This window comes from Coturnix japonica, chromosome 20 (assembly GCF_001577835.2).
Source record: "Coturnix japonica isolate 7356 chromosome 20, Coturnix japonica 2.1, whole genome shotgun sequence".
Classification (NCBI taxonomy): Eukaryota; Metazoa; Chordata; class Aves; order Galliformes; family Phasianidae; genus Coturnix; species Coturnix japonica.
In genome coordinates, this window is record NC_029535.1 from 5,215,671 (window position 1) to 5,238,119 (window position 22,449).

Below are 22,449 nucleotides of genomic sequence, written 5' to 3' on the forward strand. Positions count from 1 at the left end.
AGTAGGAGAAGCACTTACCCAGATCTATGTTCCTAGTTCTTGGATTGCACTGTTTGTACCCTTTGCAGCTTCTCAGTTCCATGAGCTGGACGTGCAGTTGATTGAGAACATCTCTATCTAACGTATTCACTGCATTGATTAGCTGCAATACATGGAGGCTGTTGTTAGAGAACAGGTATTGCTTTGTAGTTTAGTAGCTTTCATGTATGGAATATGTTGTATGTTTCCAGCAGGAAAGAAGCCAGATCATATTACACGAATTAATGCATATGCATCTTGCACCAATACCATGCTATATGTCAATACATCAACAGTGAAGAACACTCATACATTTCTCCAGAGCCACACAATGGTACCTGATACGGGTCAGTATTGAGATCAAAGTACTCCAAAAATCCAGTAGCAAATTCACAGAACAGAAAGTTGTGGGTCTCGTTGATTGTCCTCAAACACCAGTACGTGTTGTTGTTGGCACTGGTACAAGCACAGAAAGGACCCACTGCAAATGGAAACACAAAGACTTAAGCCACATGTTGCCAGTTTCACGCACTGCTTATTTCAGTACTTTTTTGTTCATGGTATTGTTTTACTCACAGGCAAGAATTGTGTCATTCTTGTTTTCTAAAGCAGAGAATGCCTTCCACCATCAGCTATGTGTTCTGTGCACATCTAGCTTTCAGAATACAGCTGATCTGAGCAATGTCTGACTGTTTTTCCCTGTCCTCACTGGCTGGCAAACATTCCAGCTGCTGAGATAACAATACTCTGTACTGTGTTGTTTATGTGGTAGTTGTAGGGATTCAAACACAGTTACTGGGTTTTTTGGTTGCTGTTTTTTCTTTCCCCTTGCCCACTGTAAGGCAAATGCCAACACTGAAACACAGATTATTTAGCAGGAGGAAAACTGTGCCATTGGCTACTTAACTGATGATATGAGTAACTTCCAGAACCCTAACTAATCCTAGTCATTATATCGCACCCAGATGTATCCTTACATGTCCAGAGGGGCGCAGTTTGCCAGTGCTGGTTGTCATGGGTGAAGCAGGTCAGGCCGGGCATGCTGCACGTGTCGTTGTTTTTTATTCTCTTCAGCAGTTTGCGCAGTTTCTTCTTTCGTCTTTGCTCTCGAAGCAGCCACAGCCTGTCTTTCTCCTGTAGGGCTTTCCTGCACACATGAAACATTAGGGTCATGCTGACTCTGTTATACTTGAACACACCTAAAAAAAAAATGGAGCAGCTAATAAAATGAGCCGCTTTGAGGAAAGAAAGAACTGCTGTTTTCTTCAATGAATGGCTTCTCTTCCCAATGGCTCCTTGCAATTCCAACATACTGGGAAAAAAATGTAGCCAAAGGGGTTTAACGGGTTTGTGTGAAGTCTCTGATGTGCATTTAGAAACATTCTACATGGGCTTGGTTCCTTTCCCAGATACTTGCACTCTTCGTAGCACAGGATAAGTGCAATATCACTTCTGCTTAGATTTGGCTTGTTGAATAGTCCAAATGTTACTATCTTTTTTCTGTTTCAAAGGAGAAAACCTTCACTTACTTGAAAGGGTGAAGATTGGATCCTTTGTGCCTCAGTTTGTTTTTGTGTTTGGAATGGTAACTGGAAAATAAAAAAAGCATGTTGGTAAACAATGGAAAATGAACCAGTCCTGTTCATACTGCACATTCACTTTATTCTAATCTAGTGTCACTGCTCCCTTCAATTTATTGATAGGAATATATGGCAAATACAGGCAGCCATGCTGGACCCAATAAAGCATTTTCTGTGCCTCTTTTCCTTGCATCATTTGTACACTATGACACCTGGTGGCCTACCCCTGAACTGCAGTACGTATCCACAATTTCAGTGGTAATTTAATGTTAGCTGTCATTAGTTTCTGTTTCCCCATATTAGGAAGATAAGATAAAATCAGAAGATTTATAACTCAGTTAGGAGATTTCTTCAACTGAGCGTTCATTAGTTTGTTCAGAGGAACAAGAAGAACTTTGTCTTTACTGTGGATGTCAAATAAACTTAGTTGTTAACTTCAGATTTTAAAGCAGTGTATTACCAGACAATACAAGATATGGGGAACCTGTGATTCAGAATTATACTGGTTTCATTTTAAGCCCATCATGGCTTAGTTTGGATGTATGGGTTGACATCACCTCAGAAACAGGTGTTCCCTTATTTATCTGTTGCCGAAAGCATTAGGCAGTAACAGGAGGCAAACACTTAGCAAAACAGATTCTAATCCCTCCTGTGAAGACGCAGATCACCTACACTTGCACAGTACAAATAACTACTCAGAAGTACCTGATCTTGTTACAGTCACACTCCTCGGGTCTCTTCTTCTTCAGGTGTCCTCTCACCTCCCTCAGGTTTTTTATTTTATTTTGCAAAGTTTCAATCTAAAAAATTAAACACGTAGGTTAAAAATAAAATCCAAAAAAAGCAGAACGTGGCACTAGAGGGAGAAGGGGACTGATATACAGCATCACGAGATGGATGATCCGCTGTGATTTTTCCTCTAAGGGTCTTCAGCACATTTGCAAAGGAGGAAGGTTACTCTTAGGCAAATTAAGCCCTTAAAATCCATCTCGCTACAAACCTTTGCAGGGGGTGGGCAGTGCTATAAGCTCCCACTGCAGAGACTCTGGAAAAGTATCCAGTCTCCATCATTTCACTTGGCACTGACCACGCACCATGTGCATGAGCAGTTAATTTAATTGTGTCACCCACATGATTTATTTTTAACCACCTATTTCTTCAGTAAGTGAAACTCCTGTTTTTGTTCGCCTGGCTCTCACACAGCACAGCCTGTTTCCATGCAGACAGGTATTACAAGATCCTGCTGCAATTCCTGGTACAACAGGAAAAAAAAATGTCCTCCAGTGTGAACAATGAAGTCACTGCAAAACCACCATCAGACATCAGAGACCATAAATGTGATGGGAGCACATAACTAATAACTGCTGAGGCACAGACAGATGACAGAGAGGTCAAGAAAAACAGTAAAGAATGCAGCTCTGTGATCCTAAATCAGAAACACAACAGGACAGAAGTGACCTCATTTTCTTTGGCCCTATAACATATGTCTGGGACCTTAGCTTACATTTTCTAAGAGACAAGACAAGAACTGGAAGATGATGGTGACACTGAGATTGCCGTTTTCCAATTGTAGCAGAGCTAATAAGATTTCCTGTATTTATTTCCCTTAGTGCGTGTCAATACGTACCACAGAAAGGGACCAGCAAGTTCTTAAGTAGGACTGCTGAGAATTTATGAGATTTGGTAAGAGATTACAGCAGGACCTGCTTGTAATAACTTAATTATCTATGACATCTCTATTTGGAGATCAGCCAGTAAGTTCAAAAGGTTCCAGGGAGGGACAAAGACAGCCAGAGGCAGACAGACACACACACAGCATGATCCTATCAGCCCACAGACCAGGCTACAATCACACGCTGAAAATACATGACTGATGGCATCACTGACCTCGTGGTCGATATGAAGCTTGTGGTCCTTCCAAGCTTGCAGTGACCTGTACAGATCAGTGTCACACTGAACCGTGTCATTCTCCAGGATGTAACACCTGGCCGTGGAGAAACAAACTGCGTTTACTATAGCAGATAAATGCACAACGCAGACAGCTGGTTTTAATCAGAACAGCTCCAGGACAGATGAGAAGTCAGATCAGAAACGACACATTGAATTCAAAATAATGTTCGTTCAAGAGAATAGAGAATATCTTACACAGCAGGAAAGGAGTTTGGGTTGGAGTTGTCATGGAAATTTTTTAGAAGGAAAAAAAAAGAATAATCAAAAATATTCCTATCAAGTAGAACCTGTTGACGGCTTCATTTCTATACGTGAATTGTGCTGCACAGAACTCTTGTTTATTCATTACGCTGTCTACGTAACTCATCTCGACTAACCAGGAAGTACTGAAAGCATTGCTCAGAAGCAATTTCCCTGTGCATCCTTCTGTTCTGCAAGTGTTGCTGGGCGCCCTCAGGAGTTACACACAACTTTCCTTCCAGCTCCTTTTATGGATCTGGGATCAACCCAGTAAGGCAGCAGAGTCAATTTAAAGTGTTCCAGAAGAAAAAACACAAATAGTGACTTATAGGTCCTGCATATTAAAAAGAGCTGAGGACTCTGCTGCTGTCAGCCCTGCTATCTTTCCTTATATCAACAAGTCTCTACAACTTTGTAAAGTGAAGTCAAATAGAAACCATAGATTTCAGCAGCAGCCAACGTGCTCACACAGAGTTACACAAGTTAATCATCATGGAATTTAATTCACATCATCAGTAGTTACTGATGGATTTTCTCATAATTCAACAAAGTACAGGTGGAGATGCATCATCAACCCCTGGATCTGCAAACTGAGAAGCAGACTGTAATAAGCTATTGGAGTGTCTTTAAAACCCAGACAATTCCATCAGCTCTCTCCAGTGCTGCATTTCCCAAGGCTTGTGGTAATGCAGATTTGCCTTTCCTAGCACTGGGCACAGGAAGCTCTGAGAAGCTGCTGCTGCCCTTAGAACTGATTGAAATACAAAGCAACCAATGATGGGAAACTACGACCAGGTATCCGAATGGGGCACAGTATTGCTTATCAAAATTTAACACATCCACTTACTTAAAGCATCCACTGAAGGAGCAAAAGTGTATAGAAATACAGCACGTGCACTCACCTGTGTGTCACTTTGATCAGATTTGGGGCTGCATACTCTGCAATGCCTCCAGTGCCGCTGTACTCTGCCATGTCTTTATCCTCCTCCTCACGAAGAACAACCCTCTGAATCTTGTGTCTCTTGGTGATGTTTCTTGGTAAGACGGGTTGGTATCCATCCTCCAAACCCAAGTTAAATACAGCCCCATTCAGTTCCACAGATACAGAGCGGGTAGAGCGATTCCGGGCATAGCTTGGTTTGTATTCTGCATGGAGAAAGAGGGAACAGGGTTAAGAAGGGAACAGCATGGTACAGCATTGTGTTCTGTGGTTCTTGGAGCCTGCCTGTATCGTGACACTGGAATTAAGCTGATGACAAATGCTGTTTGATGCAGCTTTCATCTGGGGTGTCACCTCGTCACCTTTTGCACGGATAGATGGGTTACCTTACAGCAGGAGAGGGGCACGAGGATGGCAGAGGGAAAAGAATAAAAGCTGGATCTGTTCACTGCCACTTTGTGAGCCCGTTCAAAGAACGCTGTTCTTCGCCCAGCAGTCGCTTGGTGGCACTAAGGCCTTACAAACGAATCATGACTGAGCCGGGCCTAAGGGCAGCCTGCTGCTGACTGCTGCGAAACGCTCCGGGGCCAGAATTCCTGCAGCACTTCCCGGGCTGTCCCACGTTTCAGCTGGAAGCATCCCGTGTTAGATGAGCCTTTCCTCCATTCCATGCTCCTTCTTCAAGATATGAAACATTTGCTATGAATTGACATTGCACAGTTTGAGATTCCCACAGATCTTTTTGCCCTTTATTGCTTTCCAATGCTCTCTGACCTGGCCCAAAAGCCTCAGAGTTACTATTTTGTTTGGTCTGCAATGGCATGAATACATCCTCGTTATGTAGTCTAATCCACAGCCATGTTTCCATGCAGCCCACCCCTGGCAATACTTATATCAGTAATGCTTTGGCATCGACACAGTCTAACTTTGCTCAATGAAACCCAAATAGATCACATAGTCTCAGTGGCCATTTTATAGTCATGGAAAGAGATAAATCCATCTCCTCCCACCCGCACTTGTTAGTACCACACACACAAAGTACAACACCAGCTGGACCGCCTGGTTTAGCACATTTTCCACCTGTAGTTAAAGTTTACAGCTGACAGTGAGTGAGGTGAGTCACAGCTGCAGGGAAAAATAAAGAAATAACCAACAAACCCTGAATATCAGCTCTATTCCTGGCACCCATTCAGGAAACGCTGGAATAAATGAGAAAGTAACTCCTATCTTTTCAGGAGGAGGAAGTTCCAAAAAGCTACACCCTAACAATTACATTCAGAGCATAAACTCCCATTTCTTTGATTGTTCCCTCATTTCATCTTGTTAAGCTCTGCCAAATAACAATTTCCCTTCCTTCCAAGTCTAATAAGCCAACCCAGCACGTTGGCCCTCAGCAGGCAGCTGCAGGGAGCTGGAGTCTGCACATGCCCCTGAAGAACCAGGAGCTGCTTCCTGCTCCCCTGCAGCCCTAAAGCGGCTGCACAAAGAACAAATTGCTCTGCACCGAGACAGCTCCTAACAGACCCACTGCCCTGTTACCCCGCGATAGCAGCAGCGCTGACTCAGTGCTCTGACTGGTACCAAACACCATCACTGCAGATCAAATAGTTACAACGTTTAGTAAGATCCATATTCATCTGTGCTGTGCCCCCTGCAGGCAGAGCTACCTCTCACTACTTGATCTTCCCCCAGGCTTATGCTTCACATTTACCTGTGTACACAACTCACAAAGAAAGTAGATTTAAAGCTGTTCAATATTTGGCCCAAAATATTTATGACTCTCTTTCAAATTGCTGACGTTTGGTCTCGGTATGTTCATTTCCCTGCCCTGCCTTCCTGGGTCACTGGACAAACACTCCTGTCTTCATCCCGGCCTGAAGGGACGTGCTCCGTTCCGACCCAGAATTCTCCATACAACCCAGGCACTGGAGCACACTTGATTTGGTACAGCTACTTTTGGGTCACATCTCAGATTTCAGCGCTGTCTGGTGAAAGCACAAATGACAGTATCTGAATGTATTGTGAGGTTATGTTGTATTATCAGCCTTCAGGTTTGCATTTAACTCTCCTCACAGTCTCACCACTCGGGCCTTATTACTTATTTTGCAGCTGCCAAATTCATGATTTAACGCTGACATCATTTGGAAATGATCTCAGGGATGGTTGAGAAAACTGTGAGCAATTCTAACTCCCGAATGGCACCTTCTCCAAAGCAGGAACACGACAGCTCAGCGGAACGACAGCACAAGACAGAAAGTTCCAGGGCTTCCCTTTTACCATTTACTCCTTTTACTCCTATGCAGATACTTGACTACTACTGGTTTTACTTGATCATTAACTGGGGTTTCCATAAATCTTATTTGGAATCTGCATTCTTGGATATTTCAAAGAGGAACAAAACCAAAACCCAACAGCCTCCAAAAGCTTTAGTACATTCAGTTTCTCAGAACTGCCATAAAAATTATGCTTGCAATGCATTAAAAGTAATGGCAGTGCAGGTGTTCAGGTACTTTTTCTTAAAAGAAAATAATCATTTAGCTGTAGAATTGAGACTACCTCAAAACAAAACAAATTACATGAAAACAGGAATAAAAATGCATTAGCTTCTTTGTACACACTGTGCACGAATCTGTGTGGCCAATCATCCTCCCTCCTCCTTAATCTGATGTATTTGTTCATCACAGGAGGAGGAGATGAATTCTACAGCAAGAAAAAACAAATATTTGGCTATTTGTTGTCTATTAAGAGCTCATTGTTACTTCCTTCCCATCACAAAGCTTTATTTCATCATTCTTATAAAGATAACAACACAGCCAAGAGAACAACACTGCTGTGCAAAGTGTGCAAAAGCTTTGTAGGTGAGCTGTGTAAACAGCCAATATCACCAAACAGGTAACACTGCAGTACGATCCATTGCACTCATCAAACTCAGAACAGCAGACCCCAAAGATGCCCTCAGAGCCCAGCACAGACTGCACTTTATCCCAAGCCTCATGAAACAGGTCATAAAAATCCCAATGCACACCATCAGTATTCGAGCTGTCGTTTGCAATCCAGCGAGGCAGCTTACTAAGTAAGCACAGAAAAATGCTGGTATGTTAACTCGTATTGCTTTGTGGTCATTCGTTTTCAGTGTCATTTGTTAGATTAAGCACAAGTGAAAGAACAGCCAACACCAAACCCAAGAATCTGTGTCAACAGGTCCAAGCAAACCCCTTCCATTGCACGGCACACCCTGGAATTGGGCTGCAGTTCGTGCTTCAATGAGACAACTGAGATGAATGGAACAGTAACAGCACTAAGCAGAACATACTGAAAAAGGTGTCCTGACCCCACTGCTGAAGATATCTTTGCAGCCCTCAAATTTTGCCTCCATCTCCCTAATACATGAACTAAAGGTAATTACGCACTTAACCACCTCTCCAAGACGTTGAGAAAATTAGTTAATGTTTAGTAAGCACAACGCAGATAAAAAGCACTTAGGTAAGTGTTAAGTATTATCAGATAGCACGACGTTGCCCTCACTTAAACTGTTTTCCTCTTCCCATTTAAGCGCCTTCGATCTGCTGTTATTTGACTCCCTGTGACTGAACTTCCTTTTCTGTGTCTTAGGAAAAAAAAACGTTAATTGAACGGCAAGCTTTGCTGTTATTTAAAGATTATCTGCTGTGCCACATGTTTAAACTGCAAGTGTCGTTCAGTCATTTCATCCTGGAACCAATAATTTTTTTCAACTAAAAATTAGCTTAGTAGGTACTAATCAGCTTGCTACACAAATATAATGGAAGAAAATCAATTTAAACTCTCTGTTTGAAGCTTGTGCCATGTCATTATACAGAAAGACTAATCTGCTAAATAATTAAGGCTCTGTATTTGTGGAGTGAGACGAAAGAAACATTACAAGTGAACAGTAATCTGTGCTGCCATTTGCCTCTTTAATCTATAATTAGACTATGTACTTCAAATATAGATGTTAGTCTGACTAAGGTTTAACACAGAGCCAGTGGAATGGACTTTCTGAAGAAGCGCCTGATCTGTGCCAATGAAACTCAAACCAGACACATCCCCTTTGGATGAGATCGCTGGTTAAAAGTCAGCCTTGGCTCTGCTGACTGAGCACGAGGAAGGGATGTTAGAAGCAGCTTCTGTAACAAAGCACACAGATCCTTATTAAATATAAATTACTGCAGTAACAGCCCCAAGCACTGCAGTGTCTGCTGAGGGTTGGTCTACTCGCTGCTCGCAATTCAAGGCCTACGTAAGGATGAGCTCCTCACCACTTCAGGCTGTGTACCACATTTCCTGCTTTTGAAAGAAATAAACACATCACCCTGTTTTGAAACACGCTTCCTACAGACTGAGATATTTTCAAATCTGATTATCTGATATAAAACACGCTGCTTCATGTTTAGATACACAGCAAATATGTTTGTCTTCAATGACATCTGTGGAAATCGATATCCGTGAAAGTCAGGACACGTGTGAGTGTTTGTGAACAGTTTGTGAACAGTTTTGGAAGGCAGAGAAAGAAAATACAGTGGGTTCACTTACTCTTCTTGGAGAAGAGCTTCTTCCTCCGTCCCGCGTGGCTCAGCTTGTATTCATTCTCCTCACAGTTGCAGTCTTCGCTATTCCTGCTGTAGTATTTGGGCAATAGGTTGGAAGTGCCTTTGCTGTTTCCTGCCAAGTTCACCATTCCCTTGCACTTGTGCAACTTGAGCTTCCCACTGGCGTCTTCCACACACTGCCATTTCTGGAAGGAAGATGTGGTTATTAAAAGACTGTCTCAGCTCTGCATTGTCTTACAGCCAGTTCCAGCGACCAGTCAGAGTTATACAGTACTACAGACCCCTCCCCTGTTACCAAAACAGATTTCTTGTCATCTGACATTTTAAAACCAAAAAGAGAACTTTTCAGGAACGCACTCAGGTGTGTTTCTGATTTTGTTTCCTGGAGACAGAGCAATGGGAATTTCTTAACACAACTGATGCTACAGGCAAACACAGGGAGGTGTCAGTTGAAAAGGCATAACTCTCCAATTATGCTTCTCTAACAAGGAAGCCCAAGTCTTATTATCCATAGGTTTGAGAAGAATCCTTGTGTTCCTGCAAGTCTGACAGGCCGGCAGGAATCTGTACCACTACCAAGCCATTAAAATAGCACCAGGCTCCAGGCCTGTGTACAACTCAGCTCCATCACACACTCTACAGAAGAAATAACTTTCCTGTAAGCCTCCTCCCTACTGCGCTGAGCATTCACCTTACTAAGTTCTCCCTATTCAACACCCTTGGGCTTGATCAGCAATGGTGAGCTGCACTGGATGCCTCTACAGTGATAACCCCCTCCCTTTTCCACTTGAACTGAAGAAAATCTAATCTCTAATCTAATCTGATTCTTTTTGTTACTCAAAACCTGAAGCAAAGTGGTTATAGATCCCTTTGTGCTGCTGTCAGAGCTGTGCCAAGGGCAAAGGAGTTTAGCCACCTTCCATCTGGCAAAGAGTTTCACCTTTACTCATCAACATTCTACTAGCTACAGAGCTAGGATCTGAGATATATATATACATATTTTAAATCACATAGCAGTTATTAGTATGTTAAATAGTCTTGGAAACACCGCAGCTTTCTGCTGAGCCCTGAGAAGCATTTCTCTTTTTTCCTATTATAAAATCCTAAGCTGTGGACTCCAGGACTCACCGGAATATTGAGACTTTTTCCAAATAAAAGAGTAGAATGAAAAACAGCAACAGCTCCCAAGAGAGATGACATTTTCCAGCAGCCCACAGATCTACGATGGAGATTCAGTCACTTCAGTTCCCATAGAGAGGTGTGCCCAGGCTTGGGGAACAAAGCCTTCCTTTTTGCATTGAAATTCAAGGCATTGTTTGCATGTCAGCTAAGTAAGAGAACAGTATCTTCACTGTGCTTTCATTAATAGGAGTCAGAAGTGAAATGCCCAGTTACAGTGGATTTATCTACAGTCTAAAGAGATCTCATTTAGAATGTTCAGAGGCTTCTGGTGTGTTCACTCATTTCCTTAGACAACTGGATGTCAGCTCTGCTGAGCTGTAACTCTTAGCAGCAGGCATCGTGTCCAAAGTCCTGTCTGATCCAAGCCTTGCAGTGCTGCAGATAAACCTGTCTAACTTTCAGCACAAGGAATCAGGAAATCGATGTGATGCTGGCAGTCAGACCTTTCAATCGGACATCTTCGCACGACTGTCGTTATCTGTAAAGCAGGATGCACTTACCTACATGGAGCGTAGAACTAAAACTACGAAGAATAAATTGCTGGATCTTCTTTTCCATTTGTTTTATAAAAGCCTAACATTGGTCAATGCACAGACTGAGGTTTGAAGTTGAAGTTACTTTAACATAATGATCAACTTCCCAATGAAAAAATGTAAAATGAGACATTAAAATGTTTGTTGCTGTTCCCCATTACAAATCATCTCAATCTTATTTTGGACAATGTACAAACAAACTGCAGAGCTCTGTGCTGTAGGTGTCTGATGCACAAAAACAAAGACTGAACAGAGGGAAAGTTAAATGCCAGATGAGAACTACGGTAAATAAGTGCTGTGATGTGTAACCCAAAAATATTTACACTCTTTCATCTCCTGTCAAGAAAGCGATGCTTATTTTTCCCTTCCACGTTAACTGGAAAAATTCCTTTTATTTTTGGTGAAGCTTCAATTTCTCCAAGGCATCTGTTATGCCACAATGAAAACACCTCAGGGCTCTACCGGAAGGGCACGTTGTGTGCATTAGCAGACCCACGGCTGAACAACTGCAGTGCACAACTACAAAAATGACTTCAGAAGCAAACACTGAGCCCAGCTGGGAAATTCAAATTAAAGGAAAAAAAGGGCTCTTTCTATTTATTTATTTATTTACTTTTAACAAAACAGATATGAGAATGTGTGCAAACGTATCCAGGTCTTAAAACTTATCCCAGTCTGCTTGTAAGCAGAAACACAGGTCCTCTAAGCAACACCACAGCTACACAACTTACCTCCATTTCCACTCTGAAGCTCAGGGAAAGGAGCTGTAGTTGCAAGAAAGCTGAGAAAATCCCTGCTTGACAGTCAAGAAACACCAAACTTTGTGAATTCTGGCACTGAACGTTGGTTTCTAGGGCACAGCACAGTGCCATGAAAAAAATACCTGCCAGGTTTCTAAGAGGTTGCCACTTAAACCTTTAAATTCCTATATGAGGAGCTCTGAGTGCCCCAGAGATACGTTGGTTTACAGGTAAAATGATAACATCCAGCAGCAGAATGTAATTACACACCAACAGCGGATTAACTCAACCAGCCAAGAAAACAAAGTGCCCTTAGTTGGCAAACCCCAACTTTAAAGGTCTTTTCTTTATTAGACTGGAAGATGTGTTCTGATTCCAACCTCTACAGCTCGTAACATCTCACAAGAGCAAGATCCTGAAAAGGAACGTGCTTTAACACAAACTGAAACTCAGTGGAAAATCCACAATTTTTATTCCAGCTCATATCAAAAATCCAAAGGAAGATGCTGTCTTTTTTCCTACAGTGCCTTCCAGAACAGCTACTCAAGCCACCAGATAAGTGGCTTCTACATCCTGAAGTTCATCAAGCTCGTATCATGCAAAACATTCCAGACACCTCATTTAATCATTAGATCTGTTCCAGCTGGAGATTTCCCACTATCTTCAGGCAGGCTCAGTGAGCTGCTTTGCTTGCTCTTTCTGCCACCTACTGCGTTGGGCCTGTTCTAACATTTCTACTCCATCCTCCATCCTACCCCTCCCCCCCAATTGCAACTTGTGTGCAAATCAGAGAACAGAGATAATAGTGCTATTGAACAGAAAACACGTTCAAAGGTACAGTGCAAAAGCAAAGAGAAAACAGCCCATACACACAATTCCTCCTCCAGCACAAGCTATCTGCTATATGCATCAACAAGAGCAAATCAGGACTTCATTACCTACGAGACATGAATCCAACAGCAGCAGCCTGAGCAGATACCCTGTTCCCTCTGCTAACACCATTCACCTTGAACATACAAAGGACCCCTTCGTGGAAAAAGATGCTACATTTTTCTGTGTGTCAGAAATCCATTATTTCCTTCACAGTCCCAGTCATCATCAAATGGTTTTTGCATCAGTGTGCATTACAGTCTCCTTCCTGCTATAGCCATCACAGATGTTAATTCAAAGTCATCACTTGAGGCTCCAATCATTGATAAATAGCCACCACCTCCCCCCGCTGGATTTTTCATACAATTCACTCGTTTCCCCACAGTGAATCAACTGACATTGTTTTATGTGGGGAAAAGGACCCATCACACAAATCTTGCTAAGAAAAAGATTCCCTTAGAAACATGCAGCTCCCACAGCTGAGACCTAAATCATCACGCTGTGTCTCATCGGTCCTTCTTTCTGTTAATAGATTCCATTCCCTTTCACAGAGAAGTGAAAAGTGAAACTGCCTGATCACAGTTACCTGCCAGCAAGGCTCCCTCCCGCACAGACCCCACAATTCAAGGTTCCTGCAGGATAATGAAGTCCTCTCCCACTGCCAGCAATCCCACAGAAACACTTCAGCAATACCCATCTATGCTGCAAACTGTAGCTGAAGTGAGGCAGGTGGGACAACACCTAAATGAGAAATGAGGTATTCAGCTGAATTTAATATTACAATTATATAATTAATTTACTCTAATAATTGGACTGCGGCATCAAATAGTCCCACTGCTGTGTAAGGTAGTGAAGAATCTAAGGAGTGCAGCCTAAACAGAAATGAGATGAGCAGTGGAGGGAAAACAAACAAACAGAAGCACCAAAAGGGAATTAATTTGTCTGAGGTCGCACACTGAGCCCCCAGCAACTCCAAGTCAGCCTCTCCCAACATCCAGCTCAATGTCTTTTGAACTGAACTACACTGTTCCTCTGGCCAGGATATTTGAAGGTTTTGTTTGTTTTTATTAGAAAATTGTATTGATTTTGGCAAGCTTCTCTCATCCACTAATGCAATGACAGGGGCTTTAACAGCCTCAGTTAACAAGAGATGCAAATCACTTGGACCTGTACAACAACATCATGAAGCAAAGAAACCTGTAAGTAAAACAGCCTCTGGAGATTATAATAGGCCATTTCTAACTAGAGGAGGAAAACAGTTTTGTTAATTCTTGATAAGGAATACAATCCCTGAATAACATCCCTTAATAAATCATGACGTTCATTTCCATAGCTAGTTGCCTCCTAATGTTATCAGTTGGAGGGTTGATAACATTTTTAATGTATGAAGTTATCAACGAGTCATTTCTTGTTGTAATCACAGATCAAGAAACAGATGGTGAAAGTTGCTGAGCGTGTGCAACTCATGTTGGAATTCAGGAACTCTGAGGATCCACCCAACTGGCTATTAAAAGTATCAGCATTCCAGCTGGCTTGATACGCTTCACTGTTATCAACAGAACCTACGTTCTTTAGTAACCTCAGGATATACCTGCGAGCTACAAAAGAGAGAAATGAGAGATAGAAGAAAAACCTTCCAAGTTTTTAAAGAAATTCCTTATAAAACCAGACTTAGTTTCCTGGTTTGACTAAAGTTCAAGCTGTGGGGACGTCAGGACAAGGAGAACAGGTCATCTAATGATAATTATGGTACCACTTTATGAACTGCAGTAGGAAGGCACACATCGATCACAACAGTCCCCATTGCTGCTATTCCACGCTTTGTCAGAGAACTGGGGGAAGCAACACAGTAAGTGCCATAATTTTACTTATGACATCTCTGGGTCACTTTGGAAAAGAACATTTTGTTCATGATCCTGGGTCAGAACAAAGCAATCAGAGGGAAACCTGCATGACAGACTGTCCATTTGCAGAATATCTGCAGGAAACCAAGTGCTAATTTGCCTATTTTGAATGTTCTCCTGAAGAACACTGTCACATAAAATAAGCTTTTTAATGCTACTCACAGAAAAATCTGATTTTATCAAAGACAAACAGAATTTTTGGAAAGGAAAATAAAACAAAAACGATTTGAAAAGGAAATAACGTAAATCTGGACCGCTGATTTTCTGAGCAAAATGAGGGCTGTTATTGTACCGTACAACAGCCGGCTACAAACAAACTCACATTCAGTGGTGCTGCAGGTACCGCAGGTTTAGCCAACGTGCACAAAGGCAGCACATGATTTAGAGGCATTTTGTGCAGCTGTTGTTATGATACTGTGGAGTTGCTGGGAATACTCTGCAGAGCAATGCTGGTATCGTAATTGGCTTCCACAAAGCACATTAATGCAGACTGCCAGATAAAAGTGGGTCAGCTTCCACTTACCAGTCAGTTTAGAATGAAAGGCCGAACTACAGTGAAGAGAAAGAATTTGTGTGGAAGCCATTAGGTACCAGGATAAATGTTTTTTATTTCATGTGGGAAGAAAGAACTCATCTCTTTTAAATCCTTGAATATAAATGCTGAGCTGCTCTTTCATCTGAGCCTACAGTCACCCTTTGTTGGATGCAAACAACTAACACAGCCCAAACTCCACAAACTGAAAAAGAAAACATGGCAACACGCAGATTCCCATTGAACTCAGAAGAATTTACATATATTAGTGTTGCCAGAAAAAAATAAAATCCCCCATAATGGACTTTGAAACAAGGTCTTAAACAGCATGAATACCTCATCTTCATGATCCCGGTGCTCTCTTATCAAAACCATTATAGGTCAAGGAGGGTCACAGAGATTTGTGAAGGAAGAACATTTTTGGGGAGACAGAAGTGCATTCACAAGCTTCCATGCTCACAAAGGGCAATTTCAAATCCTCTGTCACATTCAAAGCTTTCCTTACCTCTCTGCCCTCGTCCCTTATCACTCATTCCCCCTTGAGTGTTTCATTTCCTACTTGCACTTCAGATTCTCTGGCACTGCTCAGAATTCTCAGTGCACGGACTGTGCCAACCCCCAAAACTTGTTTGAGTCAAGAGGAAGAATCCCACCAAGCTCACACCACATCCGGACCCACACTTCTTTACATCTGGATATGAAAATTTACTTTTTGCATGGAACGCTCTGGATAGCTGCATAACAGTGAGCATCCTATAGGATCAGGAGACACTTGGAATGCAACCACTGTATTTATGTATCATAAACTCACCCAAGGCTGTGGCATATTATTCATTTGTGCTCATTTAGCTTAATATGCAGAGCTGTGAAAGGCACCAGCAAATAGACAACAAGCATTTGTCAGTCGAGAAGTTACTCTTAGTACTCTGAATATTTTTGGGTGCACTCACATTTAGGGCAATTTACCCTCAAATAAGCATATTCATCTGCTATTCCTGCTGTCTAGACACAGTACTAGGACATATTCTGCAGAGCAGGGGTTAGATGGATTGAGACTCCCTTGAGAGCCCTTCCCAGACTCTAATTGACTTGATTGTTAGGCAATTTTTCCTGATGTCCAACTTAAATATCTTTTTTGCTCAATTTCATCCTATCACTTCCAATTATGTCTGACTGAACTGTTCAAAACAATTCTCCTCTCTGCCTCCTGGCAGTGAAGATGCAGCACACACAGCTCTTATTAGCACACCTTCACTCTGGAAGAAGTGGCTATTTATTTTTTACAGATGCCAAAGGTATTTTATTACCCATAGAAGAAAACAAGCCTGTGAGTGAGTGTAGGCAACACACGGTCATCTCTTTTTTTTTTCCCCCATAACTGAGACAAGTGATAATTACAGTAAGCAAGCCTGAATGCAGCCAAATTACTTTATGCATAGAGATGGTTTCAGAGACAACATGGACTCAGAAATTCTCACTTCCACACTGTTTTTACAGTAACGTTCAAAATAATTGACTAGATGAAGACAAAAGGAAGTTGAAATACCTCTCAAAGGGAAAATACCGATGGAAAAGGAAGAGCTGTACTTCCCCCAAACAACTTCTGAGATGAAACTGTAGCAGAAACAACGACCTCTCCCCAGAGTTTCTCAAATATTGGCAATTCAAAAAAGAAAAAACAAAAGCAGTTTGCTGTCAGCCACCTGAAATTTCAGCTTAAGTGAAGCTGAAGTTTGACCACAACAAACATATACCAAAGTACTTCTTCATGCTCAGGACTTCTAGTGAAAACTGGCCGTTATGACCTCCTTATCTCCTAAATCTCCATCAACATTCAGTAAGTACCAATGAATGCCAATGGGTATCATTCTTTTCCGTGTGGAAAAATGTAACGACACACCTTTGCTTCACACTCACTTCCATCAGATGTCACTTCGTCAGAATGTCCCTCTGCTGCCATCTGTCTTGCAGCAAGAAAACCTAACAGAACATTGGTGGGAAGCTTCAACCTCTACTGCCATCCCACCATCTGTCTCTGATGACGGAGGCTAACATAATAAAATAGGAGGTGTCACTTGTGGACCAGCCCTCATAGATTCTCATCAGTAATGAATCCCAACCACATTCTATTTGGGGAATATAATGTTAAAAAAGCTGAGACAGTTCTCTTAGCAGCAGTCAGGAATCAATAGAGAGGCACTTGAATCAGCAATTTCCTGACTGCCAATCTCGTAAGTGCTGTAATATGGTTTTGAACAAAGGCCACAAAACGAACAATCTGATTTATAAGCTGACACTGAGAGCAAGGTGAATGACAATGTCACAGCGAAGACACTAAGCTCTGCCCATCTACAGCTCCTTACTTTCAGCCACTGTTCATACCTGGCCGAGCTGCTCACAAGCTGTTTGGTACTCAGCTCTCTGACAAAGGTCCTTCACACGCTGGTATTTGGGTAGAAAGTTTTCTTCTTGGGCATCTACCTTCTCATTTTCCCTCTTATGCAGCAGTTTGCTGGAGTGGAAAAACAACAACAAAAAACAACAACATCATTTATTTTTGTATTAATTCTAAGATATGCATACAGTTCACTGAAAAAAGGCCCAGAGAATTACATTATCTGCCAGAACTTAAGAACTGCTAGTGGCCAAAACGTAATAGCTCACTAGAAACTAGTCCTTATCATCATCTCTCGTAACACACACATTATTTATATCACCCTCAGGGAGAATACAAAACCACACAGAACTGGGACAGTGTGTTGCACATCTGACTGACAGGGCAATAACAACAGTCCATCATATCCTCCTCACTGCTGCATGGCTGCACTTTGCAAAACCTTCGTGTCAAGTGTTACTTATAAAGGCAGAGGCACAGAGGGAATGGACAGCAGACGTAGAGACAAAAGGTTATTCTTACTTCTACGACTTAAGGAGGAGGGTAGGGGGTAGCAGTTAAAAAGGAAAATGAGATGTCCTTCCATCTCCCTTTCCAAGTAAACCTCTCCCCCCACTCCAATAGCATATTTATACAGGCCGTAGGCAAAGGCCGTACATTCCCTCCTACTGCACAATCACTACCATTAAGCATACTGCAGCCGTCTTCCTGCTGGCAGAGCTAATGGTTTTAGGCCTGCAGTAGAGTGCTGCTTTGGCTCTAGCTATTCAGTATCGTTCTATCTAAAAAAGATTGAGCTTTGTGATTAACAATTTCCTTACCCTCTCTCCACTAGGAATGAGTCTCTCCACACTTTCATCTTTTTCTTTAAATGGAACCTGGTAGGAGATGAGGGGAGAAAGAAACAATTTATTTCCACAAAGAACGGTGATCAAATCATGTCCCAGTTTCCTCTCCCACCCCCAACTCAAAGGAGAAGCACTACAGTAACCTCTCAGGGGGACACGCAGATTTATGAAGCAGGCACATATGCCTCTCCAGTGCAAATAATGAACAAACACAGCACAGATTTGTTCTCACAGGGACAAAATCCACAACAGATTCACAGAGTACACCTAGTTAAATACAAGCACTTCTAAGGCACAGGGGATTAACTGAATTGTCCTTGATCATAAAGGATCCCAAATTAAATCAGGATTTCCTGAACCCAGTTTGGACTCTTAACCACCCTCAAAGTATCCTACTCTAAAGCAGCTGGCTCCTTCCCCCCTGTCTCCACCCGACTACTAACAAAAGCAAATCTCCTTTTTTCCTTTTTCTTTTATACTGCTGCTGATTTTCTCTAGCAGCCATCCAGTTCGATTCTCTCTTCCCTGGTCTTTTACCAATGAAAGTACTGCTGGAAGGTCTCAAATGTGTAATTCTGAATGCCAGTCTGCTCTTACAGTCTGATACACAACCAACCTTTTCAACTAAATTCTTCTACAGTCTACTCAAAATGAAAGGCTCTGCTACAAATGGGGCCGCAGAGATATTTAAAATCTACGATTCAAATAAGTGAAGACACCGAGCGGCCCACTCACTGCTCCACATACTGCTTTTACTACATCCAAATGCCCTATATGCCATATAGCAAATTTGACAAAATCTGTTGAAATGAGGACTGTCAGACATGTATCATCAAATGCCTTTAGATTTTCCTGTGAGTACTGTGCTCATAGACAATAGTGTTAACAGTTTTCCTTTAAAAACACTGCATATTGATGAACAGTTCTTTCAGTTTCCTTTGTAAACATACATTTTTTTTACACGCACATTTTCTTTTCTTACCTATTCACTGGTCTCTCAGAATCCAGGAGTTTTAGAATAGATTTACCATCCATATCAGATGGAATATCCAATCCAGCGATATCTAGAATCGTAGGTGCAAGATCAATATTCAACACAATGTGAGGATTCCTGTAAAAACATGCATAGGAATGTGATTTAAACTACGTGCAATGACACCAAGCAACTACAGCTCTTCCACAGAGACCGTGGATCTAAAAAACCTTATTTTGTGATGCAAATGCTATGAAATTCCATGTAAGGAATTAAAACCCAAAACAGAGGTAAGCTGTGCAACCTCAAGAGGGACTAATACTAAGATCTGACACTTTAGCACAAAGCATTTTTGAGAATGCAAAGTAGTTCATATGGCAAAGTTGGTTAATTTTCACAGAAGGGGTTCAAAAGTCTTTCAAAACATGAAGGAGCTTTGGATACCATCATATTACAGCATCAAAGTGTCTGCCAAATATGTTGATTACTTGATTAAAAGGTAAACCTGGCAGGTAGCATGTGCCTTATCTGTTTCAAAAAATGGCTTGGAAGTAAGTACTGTATCTCATAGCACAGTAAGCAAGTTCTGATAAGAACATGAGAAATACACTGCCAGACACCACAGCAAATAACTGCAAGTTACTGTTAATGTGGCGTCTGCAACAAAATGGGAAAGCAATTATGGAGAGAAAATAAAAAAGAAAAAATTTAAGTTAAAGACGTTGTTTTACAATATCACCTCCCCACATTCACAGCCATCCATTCTGCAAGCACTCAGACTCTCCGAAGTTCAGCGTGTTGCCATGCCCCGTTATTCAGCGAAGCACTGATATATGCTTCTCAGCCACCACAGTTAACAGGGCACTGTTTGAATCTAAACTCACTTAAAATTCAGTTCCAACATTGGCATCAACTCCAGAGCAGCACAGACAGCTCCCAACTCCAAATCCCTTCAAATGCCACAGCCAAATATGAGTGTGTTCATGGGTCAGAGCATCTAGTTGCACAGACCAGCATTCTATCACACAACTTGCTTTTACTGCAGGCCTGGTTCTGTTGAAGCGCTCCAAGTCTCCATCGCACCTTAAAAGCTTATTTCAAATGACGAAGCAGTTGTCTCATTCACAACATTATACACAGTTTATCAGCTGCGTGCTATTTCTTTTAGAACAAACACACAGGGTGCCAGGGAATTCTTATAAACTAGAAAGAAGGGAAGTGAACATATTGCTATAGAGACAATCTTCTACAGCACTGAGCATAAAGAATGACCGTGCTATGAACCACAGGCACAAAAGAAGGACTGGGACCAGATGGGTTTCTGCACATGTATGTCAGTGCAAAATTTTTGCTCAAAGTACAAGACAGAAGAAAGCTGCTAAATTCACACTAATTAATGAGACACCATTTAAAAATTACTGCATTTTTGAACAAGCAAGCAAACAGGCACTGACAAGATGATGAATGAAACTGATGTACCTAATTTGATTTTAATTACTAATAATTGTGGTGTAGCATATTTGGAAATACAAATGAGAACTCAGTAATGACTTGCAACAGTGACTGCTATTAAATCTTCGCTGGTATCAAAAGGGAGTCATGGCAATTACTCTGCAGGGAAAAGAAAGTTCACAGAAAACACAAATGATTGAGACTCTAACATTTGAAGAAAATCAGGCTGAAAGGGAAGATCAATTTATTATCTGAATCATTCCCCTCTCCAAGGTATTTTATCCTTTCCTTCCCATTTGTTGTACAGTGATGGGCTCTGTTTTGCCAGACTGCCAGGCTAACTCTTGAGATTCTAAAATAAATATATTTTCATCCTTAGAGGTCACTCAAAAACAAAATTCAGTGGGAAGATTTTACAGGTTTTACAAGTCCAGGTGTGAAGATATTTGAATTAGTGCAAACAAGGGCTGGCTGGCCTCAAGCATCGCACGTTGCAGAAACACGAGCTTACTCCACTTTAGCCATATTAGCATTACTGCTTTATTGAAACCCAAAACTGCTGTTGGTGGGATATAGAATAAGTCTGCAACAGGCTAATCCAGCTCTCAGGAAAGTCTCTGCTGCTGCAGACAAATCTTTGGGGCTGGAGTAGTATGTTTAATTCCACCTACCCTACAATCCAGTCTGTCGCATGGGCAGCCCCTCACCCAATAGGAAACCATGCAGCAGCTTTGACAATACACCCCAGTACACCAAGAATTTTGAAAGATTTAACCTTAGCTGTTTCTTATCCAATTTACAGAATTTTATAGCATTTTTGGCAGAGTATTGGATCTTTTGCTTAGGACAGGTGTCAGTCAATGATGACCTCACTGGCCACCCAGATCTTTGTCTTTCAGAACACTCCCGAACCCCTCTATGTCTTTTTCTCTTCCTAGTCTTCACTACTCTAAGTTCTCTTTACTCCCCTCCTCTCTAACTCATAGGTTTACACTTTCTTCCTTATGTCACCTTCCCTTACATCAATCTCCCTTCTTCCTCTACAAACACACTCCCTCCTCTTTCGTGACATTATTTGCTCACATTCTTCTGATGAAGTCATGTGCTTTACAGAGTTGTTCAGTGTAAACTTAACAGAGAGGGGGGAAAATACAAGAACACAATATGAAACAAATAACAAAAACCCCAAAGACTTTCAGTACCTCACAACTTCAACTGAAATCAGCAGTTGAACACTTGGTGCTAAAAACCAAATCATGCCTAGTATTCAGTTTAACTATGAGAACTGTTTATTTCACCTGTATAACTACTGCAAAGAAGCACACAAACACACTGCAACATCTACAGAACTTAACATTTCCGTCCCTATTCATAATTTGAATCAGTGAATTTGACTAGTAAATGGAACAAGGTTTATTCATAACTGTTTGCTACTGGATTACACGTTGGAACTGTTCCTCTACTGTAATGAAAAAAAATGGTGTGTGGAATACCGTGTGTGTTAATTATGCTAAAACATGCACATTTATATAAATAAAAGGCAGCAAATTATGGCACTCTGTCCAAAATCATTACTTAAGTGCAAATATTTGCTATTGAAATAATTGCTTAGAAAGTGTATTTACATAATTTCTTTGCTGATCAAAGCTACCAATTTAATTAACAGACATAGTCAGCATGCTTGTGTGAATCTGACAAACAACCCTAACCATGTAATCTCAAAG

At 41.5% G+C, this 22,449-nt stretch overlaps 1 protein-coding gene across 7 annotated transcripts in view; it reads right to left on the reverse strand.

Annotated features, from left to right (window-relative positions):
* Nucleotides 1-22,449, reverse strand: part of SULF2 (sulfatase 2) — a 140,468-nt gene that overhangs the window by 3,333 nt on the left and 114,686 nt on the right. For all 7 annotated transcript variants that reach the window (XM_015881536.2, XM_015881535.2, XM_015881541.2 and 4 more), the window contains 11 exons: nucleotides 19,283-19,411; nucleotides 18,274-18,330; nucleotides 17,440-17,569; nucleotides 9,280-9,481; nucleotides 4,691-4,934; nucleotides 3,486-3,582; nucleotides 2,304-2,398; nucleotides 1,548-1,607; nucleotides 996-1,165; nucleotides 357-499; nucleotides 19-142 (listed from right to left, as the gene is read on the reverse strand). In XM_015881536.2, coding sequence (XP_015737022.1) covers nucleotides 19-142; nucleotides 357-499; nucleotides 996-1,165; nucleotides 1,548-1,607; nucleotides 2,304-2,398; nucleotides 3,486-3,582; nucleotides 4,691-4,934; nucleotides 9,280-9,481; nucleotides 17,440-17,569; nucleotides 18,274-18,330; nucleotides 19,283-19,411 — 1,451 coding nt within the window. The remainder of the gene's footprint in view (nucleotides 1-18; nucleotides 143-356; nucleotides 500-995; nucleotides 1,166-1,547; nucleotides 1,608-2,303; nucleotides 2,399-3,485; nucleotides 3,583-4,690; nucleotides 4,935-9,279; nucleotides 9,482-17,439; nucleotides 17,570-18,273; nucleotides 18,331-19,282; nucleotides 19,412-22,449) is intronic.